Here is a 12902-nt window from a genome sequence, read left to right as displayed (position 1 = left end):
GGTATTTTTTCTCTTTGCATACCACCCCTTACAGAAATCCCCTTCCACTGGAGACAACGTTAGCGCTCAGCCTTGGATGTCTTGGCTTTTACATAATCAAAAAATATCGTAGAGCCAGGCAGGGTGGTACCTGCCTGTTATCCCAGTGGCTCTGGAGGCTGAGGCAGGAGGATCGCAAGTTCAAAACCAGCCTCAGCCAAAGTGAGGCCCTGAGCAACTCAGGGAGACCCTGTCTCTAAATAAAATGCAAAATAGGGCTGGGGAGGGGGCTCAGGGGTCGAGTGCCCCTGTGTTCAAGCCCTGGTACCAAAAAAGAAAAAATTAAGATAAATACCAATCCCCGTGGTTGTGTGTGAGCCCCCAAGTGCAGGAACACATGCCCGCTTGGAATATCCCCCCGCACCCCTGGGCTGTAGGCTGACGACTTCCTTCCATGCAACTGGCCATTGACTGACCATCACCCTGGGGTATAACGGGAACTGCCACACTCCATCGGTTTCCCCAATCATCCTGCCAGGACGGTGACACCAACCGCACTCGACAGATGAGAAACAGAGCCTGGGTGGCCTTCCTGGGTCTGCAGCTACTCAGTGGCTTGCAGTTCCACCCCGTCCCCCAAAGCTGGGCACATGGATGGTTCTGATCCTGGGGGAGTCTTTCATCTGCACGGAACATGTGCACATTTTCCTTTAGTGCCGTGATTCCCCGGAGAGCCGAGTCCAGCGAGGGCTTGCATAGCAATTCTACAGCGTTAGGTAGCACAAGTCACCCACAAAGGGTTGAATTTCAATAAAGTCCACGGAGCGGGGGACGGTTCAGTTCCTGGGCCGTTTTGGAGGGGAGACTTGAGCACCTGTGGATGTTGATATTTGCAGGGTCCTGCAAGCAAAGAGACTGAGAGATGACCGCTTGGAGTGGACCCTGGCATCCCGAGCGAGCACCACATTTTCTGTTGGCATGGTGACCCCCTCGCTTACCAATCCGATAGCAGAAGCACCGAGATACAATGAATGCATGCCCAAGCTTGCAATTTCTGCACGGCGAGCACTGTCTCCAATATGGCGGAAGGTGGCCCTTGAGATTCCCCCAGGAATGGACACCCACCATCTACCCATCGGTCACTCAGAAACACGGCTGGCGTAGCAGGTAGGATTGCATTCCCCCCTGCAAATATGTCTGTGTCCCAACCCAACACCCTGAATCCACGCCCTGTCAACTTATTTGGGTGACGCGCAATCACGGGATGGCTCTCCAGAAGAGGTTGTTCTGCACATCGAAGTGACAGATGTCCTCGGAATAGAAAAGATGTGTGGGAGGCCACTGGGTGTGTCCCAAACACCAGCGGTCCGGCCATTAATCACGGTGGCTGAGCGCCCCTTAATCCCGGGACGCTCTGCAAGGCAGTCAGCGATGAAGTGGAAGCCAATTAAGTTGTCTCCCGAAGCCGTCACGTTCCATCGTGGCCGGGAGCTCTCAGAACGCGCTGTGGTTCCGGGACCCGCCCCAATAGGCAACTGGCGTTTGGGACATTTTGCTTTCTTCTTGGTCTGGCTTTGGTTTGCTCCAATGAGCTACTGAACTGAATGGGATTTTCCTTTTAGCAAGAGACACAACAGGAGGCAGAGACTGGAGTGAGGGGCCACCAGCCCAGGGCCACCTGGAGCCCAGGAGCTGGACAGGCAGGAGAAGCCCCCTGGAGCCCGTGGACAGCTGGATCTCACATTTGGGCCACTGGAGCAGAGAGATAATAAATTTCAATTAATTGGAGGCTTCGAGTGTATGGTCACCTATTACCGCAGCCCCAGGAACACGGCAGGATGTGAGGGTCCTTCCGTCTCTGCAGGTGACCAGCAGAAGGTGAACCCACAGGAAGCCCCGATGATCCATGTCCTAACAACATTCCAGCAGAGAAGTCCCTATAAGAAAGGAGGCTAGAGCCAGCCCCTGGGGTGGCTGAAGTCCACCTGTGGGCTTTGCTCCACCTGGTGTGAGGTGCTACTTACCAGTGCAGCAAGTCAGGACGCCAACCTGCCAGGGCCATGTTGAGCCGGTGATGGGATCACCACGCCCAGGAGACTTGAGCCTGCACAGACAGGAGTGCAGGAAGTCTCTCGTGGCTGCAGGGCCCTTCGCATTGCATTGGGTTGCGGGGTGGGGAGCTCCCTCCCCGGGTCCAGCGTCCACCCCGTCCACAATAGCTGCGTCTGCTTTTGCAAGCTGGATCACAGAGCCTGGTTATAATTTGGCTTTCCAGTGAGGATCTGGGAGCCATAAATAGTGGCAATGGAGTGCAAGCTCAGGATTCTGCTTGTGCACACAGATTTACAAGCTCCAACCCCAGATGGTAGAAGTTAGCCCTTTGGAGGGAGGAAAGAACGTGTTTCTTTCAGTTAGGATGTTTTTTTTTTTTTTTTTTTGGAAAAAAAATATGAATATATATGGTGCATGCTTAAGTGATTGCACTGAGGGAGCAGCTCAGAGCTCCCGCGTCCTTATTCTGGGGAAACTGGTTCTGATGCTTTTTGATGTGGCTGAGTCACAAGCTGCCCAGTGACTCTCACTTATCCAGCTCCACCGCGGATTGTTAAGTATCTGTGTTTGTTCGCTGTAGCTACGTGCACCCAGACTAGCTCAGGGAATGGGAGTTCATCACACAGTAGGAACTCTCTGTCCTCTTTATCTGTTCAGCAAGCCTCTGTCTGTCATCTGCCAATGTGTAGGTGTCTGTCCCAACCTGGGTGGGGCTGCTCCTGGCACCTGGTGGGTGCAGCCCAGAGAGGCTGCTCCACACCCTGCAGTGCACAGCACAGCCCACCCCAGAGCACCCCCAGCCCCAGAGTCCTCCCTTGGGAGCACCAATCCTTCAGACAGGATCCATTTCCTCCCCAGGTGCCTGTCCTGTTCCTTGCCCCTCATTAGGTCTTCAACAAAACCCACGTATTAATGAATAAACGAGAGATACCTCTGTGCTTCCCACAGACTCGTGAAGGAGAAGCAAGCATTCTTTCCATGCAGGGACGGAAACGGTTCAGCATTTGGCAGACGTGTGCTTGCCAAAATGCCGACCCGACGGGCCCCCGGTACCTTCTTCCCGAGGATTTATCTTAAGTTTGCTGTTTTTCTCCCTCCCCAGAGAATTCCAAAGAATGAGAGTCTCTCCGAAGAAGCAAAGGAATGAGAGATTTTCCTACTTCAGGAATGCCAAGACATGTAGATGTGTCTTTTGAGAGAAAGAAGAAGAATTTTTGCAAACAAAGCAAAAATTCCGGTCTCCTTCCCTGTCTAAAAACTTACAGAGAATAGCTGAAATGCAATTCATTAAAGCAGGTTTTTTTCCCCCAAAAGGTCTGATTGAGCCCCCGATTCATTGGCTCTTGCAAAACTCACAGCCCAGGTCTTTGGAAAATATCACTTTATTGTCAAATGTACAGCATATGGACCTTAAAAATACAATAAAGCAGTCATGGGGATAGCAGCTCTCCTGACCTCCATCAGTGCCTCCTGACCTTGGCAGGGGTGTGGGGGGGGTGGGCAGCTGGTTGGACTTGATTGACAGGTAAGGCACTGCAGAACAGTCTGGTGGCTTTTTACATTTTACTATTTATTTTTAGAAGACTCTGCGGTGCCCTTCTATGGGGGCCTGGATTCCTCTTTTCCTTTGGCTCCTGTTTACATCACCCAAGGACAGCTTTCAAGCTGAATTTTACATGCAACGAAATTTAATATCCCAGCCTCCACCCCCACCAACCACCACCACCCCCACTCACCACCAATGTAGGGTTCCGGAAGGCGGCCCGGGGAGAAATTGGTGTTGAATGGCATTTCCATGTCTGCTCTAATGTACCCGAGTCTTGTAAAGACCAATAATTTATTATGTTTTAATGAGCTAGAAAGTCTCTCTCTTTCTACTCTCATCGTCTGAAGGGGGAAGAAAACAATTTTTTTTAATATTTATATTTATAACAGTATAGATATTTCCAGAGAAAAGTCTTTACATCTGACATGGTGTGCATATGAAACCAGAGATTTAAAAACAAAGGCACTGACCCTGTCTGGCTCTGAGCCCTTTAAGGGACACGCGGGAATTCTGAAGCAACAGAAATTTCTAGAATGTTCCATCCTGTGAAAAAAAAAACACGGCTGAGAATTCACCAGGTGATCATGTTTTCACAGGGATAGCAAGACAATCCGGGTCCTCCTTGCTGGGGGTATCAGCGCTTCTTTTGGCCAAGGAAGCTAGGTCAAGGTCAGCCTCACCTTGAACCCCACGGGGACCAAAGTGCCCTGGTGCGACGCCTTCCCGAGCTCCAATCCTTACGCCCTGAATTTCCTTACCAATGACCTCTGGGTCTCACCTCCGGGTCTCACCTCCCAGTGAGCAGCGGCCGCCCACGTGCGTCCTGCGGAGATGGTCAGTAGACATGGACGTACGTGGTTTTGGAGTCCGTGCCCAGGATGTTCCTGGCGGTGCACTTGTAGAAGCCGGCGTCCCTCTGGGTGGTGCGCTGAATGGACAGCGATCCCTGGGGATGAAGGTACCTGTTCCCGTAGAGACGGGCCTGGGCCCCGGCGGTCAGCTGTGACTTGTCCGGGAGCTCCCACGTGATCTCAGCTTTGGGAATGCCCATGGCCAAGCAGTTCATCTTCACCGTGTTCCCCGGGCGGGTGTAGACCACCGGCACCGGCTCGCTGGTGATGCGCGGCGGGTAGGCGATCACGATGACCGGGGTGCTGACCACCGACGAGCCGTACGGGCTCTCCACCCTGCACACGTAGGTGCCCCTGTCAAACACCGAGGCCTCGCGCACCGTGAGGCTGCCGTTTTCCGAGACGGAGACGCGTCCCAGGTCTTGGGGACCCTCCAGAGCCATTCCATTGGGGAGCGTCCACGAGAAGCGGCCCCGGCCGGCCCCAGGAGGGGCGCAGGGGAGCTGCAGGTTCTCCCCGTTGATGATGCTCACCAGGTTGTGGTACTGCTTGCTCGGTTCGGGTTTCAGCCCCACCTTGAGCGACACCAGCCTCTCGGTGTGGCCGGCGGCGTTGCGCGCCACGCAGCGGTACGCCCCGGCGTCCACCGAGGCCAGGCCGCTGATGTGCAGCATGCCGTCGCGCTTGTGGTAGAATCGCTGCAGCTGCTGGCCGCTCGGGAGCTCCGTGCCGTTGGGCAGGACCCACAGCAGCGTGGGCGGCGGGGTCCCCGAGGCCGAGCAGTTGAGGCTGATGGTGTGGCCGGCCATGGCCGTGATCTTCTCGCTGACCGGGTCGTGGAAGACGGGCTTCTCCAGGGGCTCCAGGACCGTGAGCTGCACGCTGAGCCTGGCTTCTCCGCCCTCGTTGCGCGCGATGCACACCAGCTGCACCGAGTCCGTCTTCCTCACGCTCCTGATGTCCAGGGAGCCGTTGCGGTGGACGGTGACCCTGTTTCCGTAGTAGGGCGCGGGCAGGATGACGCCCTCTGGGAAGGCCCACAGCACCCTGGGCGACGGGATGCCCCGGGCTTGGCAGTCCAGCAGTTTCCGGCTGCCGGCGGTGGCCACCTCCCGGACCGTGGTGAGGGCGCTGGGGTGGCCGTTGATCCTGGGGGGCTGCACGTGCACCTGGACCCACACCGTTTTCCTGTCCTCGCCGGCGCTGTTCCGGACCAGGCAGGTGTAGTTCCCGCTGTCCGAGCGCTGCGCCTTGTGGATGAGGAGCGTCCCGTCCTCATAGACCTGGTACTTGTCCGGTGACGACGACGACGCGGGGATCGGCCGGTGGGCTGGAGAGAACCAAGTGACCTTGGGCACGGGCTCCCCCTTGGCTTCGCAAGCCACGGTGGCCACCTCTCCGTAAGCCACCTGCACCACCGAGTGGGTCTTGTTCCGGATGGCCGCGGGCTCGGCCACCACCTGGACGCGCACTCGCATCTCGTCCTTGCCCACCTGGTTCTCGGCGACGCACGTGTAGTCCCCCTCCTCGCGCGGGCCCACCTCGTTGAAGTAGAGCGTGCCGTTGTGGAAGACCACGTAGCGCTTGGTGCGCGCCCCGCTGTCGTCCGACTGCATCAGGGAGTGGACCAGGCTGCCGTCCGGCAGGCTCCACGAGATCTCGGGGTTGGGCAGCCCCGTGGCCACGCAGTCCACCTTGAGGTCGCCCCCGTACAAGACGCGGTGGTCATTTTCTTCCTTGTGCTCGATCTTGGCGGGCTTCATCTCCACGTTCACCTGGAGCACCACATAGTCGTCCCCCACCTTATTGCGGGCCACGCACAGGTAATCGCCCGCGTCTTTGTCGGTCACCGACTTCACCACCAGGGTCCCGTTGGTGAACACCTTCACCCGGGCGTCAAAGCTGAGGGACAAGAAGAGAAAAGAGTCAGGGGTCCGTCTGGCAGAATCCCCCCCCCCCCCCCGGCTTTAGGTGCCAAGAAAGAACACAGAAATGGGTGGATTCCATAGGGTGAATTTGGCTCACCATCATTTATCACCTATGTCCAAAAAGGGAAGGTGTCCCATCATTCCAACACCAAGATATGGTAGGAGGTGTTGGAGATGCTGATCACCCTCAAATTGAGCACTGCACATCTTGAACAACCGTCCCAGGATGGCTCATAGATATGTGCAATTGTTGTGGGTCAATTAAAACCAAAGCCTGAACCTGGGTGGTGCAGGCCTGTAATACCAGTGGCTTGGGAGGCCGAGGCAGGAGGATTGAAAGTAGGAGGCCAGCCTCAGCAACCTAGCCAGGCCCTAAGCAACTTAGCAAGACCCTGTCTCTAAACTTATCCAACTGTAACTGTAACACATGAGTCATCTTCTCCCCCACACACTCACTCTCTCCTTGCTTTAAAAAAAGAAAAAATACAAAGAATCAACAAAAGGAAGTTTCTTTTTTCTTTTTTTTCTTCAAAAGAGTGAAGGAAACTAACCTACACTTAGCTACTACACCAAGATAAAAAGTGAGAAAGTTTAAATAAATGAAGTCAAAGATAACAAAAGAGACCTTTGACCAGATTCTGGGGAATCCAAAGGATCCCATTTGCAACAAGGCCACCCCGAGGACTTTGACAACCTGCAAGAAAAGTCCAGATTCCCAGAAAAGGTCGGTTCAGAGACGGATCGGGACATGCAGCTGCCTGTACGGAGCCCCATGGATTTCTGCAGCATCCAGGGGTTGGCGTCCAGAGGTGGACGATTTACCACACACAGGAATTCCCTGCATGTCTGACCTTGGGCTGTCCTGGCTGCAGATTCAAGGGTGTGGAATGTGATCCGACTCCTGCTCTGTAGTGTGTGTGTGTGTGTGTGTGTGTGTGTGTGTGATCAAATGTCTGCATCAGGGTGCAAAGTTTTGTCTTCAGACTTGCCCTTTGGAAATCTCAATGCCTCCTGCTTTCTAGCGGGAGCCTATAGAAGCTGCTTATCCTTGGATTCCAGTCCCTTAGTAGTTCCTACACATGGCTCCATTCTGATGGAACATCTAGGGTTGTGTCACAGAGTTTTAAATACACACACACATGCACACACACACATGCAAAAAAATCTGAACATTAAAAATACATGTATAGAGAGAGAAAGAGAGATGCATGGATCATCTGTATATATTCTGCTTGCAGAATATGTATAATATAAGCAGAATGCAAAATATATTTGTATATATGCAGAATATATATATATATATATATATATATATATATATATATATACATATATAAAACATAGAGTCTCTATATATGAAGATGGATGATTGATAGATACAGACTTATTTTCTTTTTTCTTGGTACCTCGGATTGAACTCAGATGGACTCGACCCCTGAGCCCCGTCCCCAGCCCTATTTTGCATTTTATTTAGAGACAGGGTCTCCCTGAGCTGTTTAGGGCCTCCCTTTGGCTGAGGCTGGCTTTGAACTTTCAATCCTCCTGCCTTAGCCTCCAGAGCCTCTGGGATGACAGGCATGAGCCTCTGCACCAGGCTTGATCATTGTTAATAAAAGCAAGCACTGACGTTGACCAGTTAAACTGTGTGGTTTGGTCTGTTTGTGTCCATCAAGCCACAGACTTGGTAACTGGTCTGAGAATAACAGGGCGGGGTGTGAGGGGGGACACATTTTCTTATGCATTGAAACAAGTTTGCATCCAAAATTTCGTAGGGCAGCCAGCATTTCTGAGCCTAGGGAGCTTCTGTAGCAATGATCCCCAACTTGGGGTGCAATCCGGACAGCAAACCTGAAGCATGCACCGGGGCTGCCCGACCCCAGGGATTTGGCCTCTGCAGGGACATTCCGAGAATCTGTATGTTTTAAACAATGCCCGGGCCTCTCTGCATCTGTAAAGAACTCCCAAGCTGCCGGCCGGCCAAGGAGCCCGCTCCGTGATAGATGAATTCCTGTCACAAAGGGGCTTCCGTGCTCACGTCTCAGAGTGTAATTAGCCGGGATTAGTAAGAAGGAAGCCTCAGAGAGCGAGTGATTTACGGGATCCGGGTTCACGGGGACACCCTGAGAGAAGCACTCGCCAGCCAGCCAGCCAGCCGCCGGCAGGATCCGCATTCCTGAGCTGTCCATGTTTCAACGCTGCCCGGGGCCAGGCATCTGCTGGGCTGGAAGGGATTCCAGGGAAAACCGGATACGTGGAGTTTTGCAGGGATTGTGCAAGACGGGCCGGCACCGCCCGGCTGCCTGGGGTGGGAAGCGCAGGGGGGCAGAGGGGCTGAGCCTCGTCCCTGCACTGGGAGGGTCCTGGAGGGCCCCAGGGTGCACAAGGGACCTGGAAACCCAGTGCCCAGGCTTTCGCCTGTGCAGATGCAAGACACAGACAGACACACACACACACACACACGCACACACACACGCCTTCCTCCTCCTCCTCCTCCTCTGCAGGAGCAGGATGAAGCTTCTCCCTAATTTCCTGCTCCTCCAACGTGTCTTCTGTTTCTTGAGAGTCGTATGAAACAGACCTGGGCCTGGGCTTTCGCACACGAGCATCTACACATGGGTGCATCGCGGTGGTGGGGGACACCCCGGCACCCAGCCTAGACAGCAGCGGCATCCCGGGTCCCCAGCCACCGGGAGCCAGGAGCACATTGATCCTCCAGGGAGACACCAGAAAGGTCTCCACACTCCTGCGTGTCCCCGGGGGGGGGGGGGGGGGTGGCACGACATAATTTTCCAGTGAGGACGGTGGCCATCAGTAAGTGATATAATGGATATTAAACTGGTGGGTCATCAAGAGACAGGACATAGAAGATAGATGATGGACTATTGATAGGTGATGGATTGGGGCATTAATTGGTGACAGATTGACACATGATAGATAGATGAATAGATAGATAATAGGATGGATTATAGGATAAAAGATGGCTAGACAGACAGGGGGTAGATAATAGGTGGGTAGGTAGAAAAGAGTTTAGACGGTAGACAGATGATGGACAGAGACTCTGTCCTGCAGGTCTCCTCGGCACTAGGGGCCTCTGGGGCTGGGGGCTCTCTGGGGTGGGCTGTGCTGTGCGCTGCAGGAGGTGGAGCAGCCTCTCTGGGCCCCACACACCAGGAGCCAGGAGCAGCCCCACCCAGGGTGAGAGAGCCACCTGGACAGACAGGATGGGTAGATGACAGAGAGATAGATGGACAGACAGAATTGGTAGATGATAGACAGATAGATAGATACATGGATAGATAGATAGGTGATAGACAGGATGGACAGATGATTGACAGATAGATTGGTAGATGGACAGGTGACAGCTGGGTGGATGGATAATAGTCCTGCAGGTCTCCTCTGCACTGTGGGCCTCTGGGGCTGGGGGTGCTCTGGGGTGGGCTGTGCTGTGTGCTGCAGGAGGTGGAGCAGCCTCTCTGGGCCCCACACACCAGGAGCCAGGAGCAACTCCATCTCAAAGTGACAATCACCTAGATAGATGTGGTAGATGACAGACGATAGGTAGACAGACAGATGGCAGCTAGACAGGTAGACAGTCTGTCCTGCAGATCTGCTCTGCACTGGGGGCCTCTGGGGCTGGGGGTTCTCTGGGTGGGCTGTGCTGGGCACCAGGAGGTGGAGAGCACACAGACCTCTGTGTGTGGACGAGGGCACTCAGGGCCCAGTGCCTAAGCGTCCTCATGGTGGACACGGATTCCTGCCCCTTTGGGTCACCAAGTCCGTCCCCAACACGCAGGCCGAGCGCAGGGCCCAGGGATGCCCCGGGATCCGGGGGAGCCCCTACCTGAAGAGCGCGTCGATCATGCGCTTGGACGGCAGCCTCCAGAGGATGCGCGGCCAGGGGTCCCCCGAGGCGCTGCAGTCCAGCCGCAGGGTCCCCCCGTACCGGACATCGGTCCTCCGGGGCGAGGTGCCCGTGATGCGCGCGTTGGCGGCGGCGCGCTGCACGGTCAGCTGCACGGTCCTGCGCGCGGTGCCCACCAGGTTGGCGGCCACGCACTCGTAGCGCCCGCTGTCCTTGGGCGCCAGGTTGCGGATGTAGAGCGTCCCGTTGGGGAAGACGAAGAGGTTCCCGCGGACGAACTGCGAGGGGCGCACCTGGGAGCCGTCCGAGAGGAGCCAGCGCACCGTGGGCGGGGGCGCGGCCCGGGCCGAGCAGTGGATGTGGATGCTCAGCCCCGGGGGCAGCGAGATGTTCTCGGCCTTGTCCTGATGGATGACCGGGGGCAGCGCGGCCACGTGCAGGCGGATGGCCAGGCTGTCGGCGCCCGCCGCGTTGCTGGCCACGCACTTGTACACGCCCCTATCCGAGAAGGAGGCGTCTTTGATGGACAGGGTCCGGTTCTCGTGCAGGGTGATTCGTCCCTCCACGGGGGACACGGCGTGCCACACCCTCCTGTCCGGGAAGATCCAGGAGATCTGGGGGAGCGGGGTGCCCTTGGCTAGGCACTCCATGGCGATGGTGTCTCCCAGGTACACGGTGACGTCCTGGTAGCGCGAAGCAAGCATCTGGGGCTGTTGCACGGTGACCGCCAGCGCCACCACCATCTTGTCCACTCCATGCAGGTTGCTGGCCGTGCACATGTACTGACCCCGGTCCTGAGTCTGAACCCTCCGGATGACCAAGGTGCCGTTAGCGAGGACCTCAAACCTTTGAATCCGGGTGTTGGGCGTCATGAGCGCTCCTGGCCAACATGAAAGAACACGGTTAGGTCTCGGCCCCAAATGCACCGATTTCCCTAAAAACCCAGCAACCACCAGGGCTTGGTCAGGGTGTCCTCCTCTTGAAGCCCCAAACTGCGGAAGGAAATGTGCAAAGATGTCACTATCCACGAAAGGAATGCACATTGGATCACACGGAGGTGTCACAGTGGCACCTGATAGAACAGGGTCACCAAGAATCAGGAAGGGATTCTGTGCCCATGGCTGGGGATTGGAATGTCCACCACAAACACCAAGGAAAACAGGCCAGAGGTTCCTTCAAGGTGAAAAAAAAAAAATAATGCTAGGGTCTTGGGCTCCAACCATCACACCCCTGAGGGTATGTCCATAGACAAGGGAATCAGTGTAGGGAGAGATATCTGCACCCCAATCTTCATAGCAGTGCCATTCACAGTCACCAAGATATGGAAGCAACCTAAGTGTCCATCAAAGGGGGAATGGATAAGAAAAAGTGTCTTGGGGGCACCAGGGCATCCATTCCGGCTTTGCTAGGATGGAGATCCTGCCCTTTCCAACAGCACAGATCAACTAGCAGGATATGAAAGCAAATGAGCCCAGTATAGAGGGACAAAAATCACCTGGTCTCACTCACGGGGGGATCTAGCTACAAAAGCTGAATTCAGAGGCAGAGAGTAGAAAGGTGGTCACCAGGGCCAGAGGAAAGGGCGTGGGGTGTCCAGCCAGATTTTTTGTCACTGTGATCACAACAATTTTAGAGGAAAAGTCTATTTGGGCTCATGGTTTCTGAAGGTCAGTCCGTGTTCGGCCGACTCCATGGCTCTGGCCCAAGGGGAGGCAGAACAAAATGGCGGCAGGGCCTGGAGGAGGAGAGCAGCTCAGGACAGGGCACCAGGGAGCAGAGAGAGCTCTGCTCACCAGGGACAGGACAGAGACCCCCAAAGGCACAGCCCAGGGACCCCCTTCTCCAGCCACACCCCACCTGCTGCAGTCACCACCCAGTGAGTCCATTCAAGTGGATTAATCCACTTATTAGTCTATTCCTGTGTGTATTGGGGACATGGACACCCCAGTCTTGAAGATCCCATCCACCTCCACCCACAGGGATTTCCACGAGTTCACAGGAGGAGAAATTGGCCAGGTTGATGTGGTTGAATTGAGCGTCTCTTGTGTTTCCCCAGGGTCATCTAGAATCACCCCTTGTAGCCGGTCAGGGGGGCAGTGAACAGAGACCTGAGTCTCTGGATCTCTAAAGTTTCCATATTTCCCAGCCCCAAAGGCTCCTGAGCTGATGACATTTCTCAAGGCTCTTAATTCTAAGCCTCATTCATTCCTTCCCCCCAGAGACCAAAAAAAAAAAAGACCTTATTTCTGGATCCCTCCCCTATATTTCTTTTTTTGTATGTGTGCAGTTCTGAAGATTAAACCCGGGGGCTCTTTGACACGGAGAGGCAACACCAGTCCTTCTTATTTATTTTTTAGGGAGACAAGCTCTCCCTAAGTGATTAGGGCCTCCCTAAATTGCTGAGGCTGGCCTCCACATTGCGATCCACCTGCCTCAGCCTCCCAGTTTGCTGGGATTTCAGGCATATACCACCACACCTGGCGTGTATTTATATTTATGTAGATGATTTGTTTGAGGTTTAGCTTTTCTTTCTGTTTCCAATCTGCCAAGAGTTTTTGCTGTGACTCTAAAACGGCTCATGCTGTCTTCCTTGGTATTTGGTTTTTGGTGACCTCCCGAGTGACCTGCTTATGCTCCTTATGATGATGCTTTCCCTAAAAGAGGGGTTATTCCAGCCAGAACAG

The 12902-nt window shown here is 54.7% G+C and overlaps 1 protein-coding gene across 1 annotated transcript in view; it reads right to left on the bottom strand.

Moving 5' to 3' along the window:
* Nucleotides 1–3397: 3397 nt before the first annotated feature.
* The window catches only part of Mxra5 (matrix remodeling associated 5), a 28669-nt gene continuing 19164 nt past the window's right edge, over nt 3398–12902 (bottom strand). Inside the window, exons 6-7 of the mRNA XM_046443352.2 lie at nt 10198–11098; nt 3398–6330 (exon numbers count right to left, since the gene is read on the bottom strand). Coding sequence (XP_046299308.1) covers nt 4413–6330; nt 10198–11098 — 2819 coding nt within the window. The 3' untranslated portion in view covers nt 3398–4412. The remainder of the gene's footprint in view (nt 6331–10197; nt 11099–12902) is intronic.

This window comes from Marmota monax, unplaced genomic scaffold (genome assembly GCF_021218885.2).
Source record: "Marmota monax isolate L192 unplaced genomic scaffold, Marmota_monax_Labrador192_F-V1.1 WCK01_AAM20220418_F8-fsc00168, whole genome shotgun sequence".
In the NCBI taxonomy this organism is placed as follows: domain Eukaryota; kingdom Metazoa; phylum Chordata; class Mammalia; order Rodentia; family Sciuridae; genus Marmota; species Marmota monax.
This window is presented reverse-complemented; position numbering and strand designations above follow the sequence as displayed.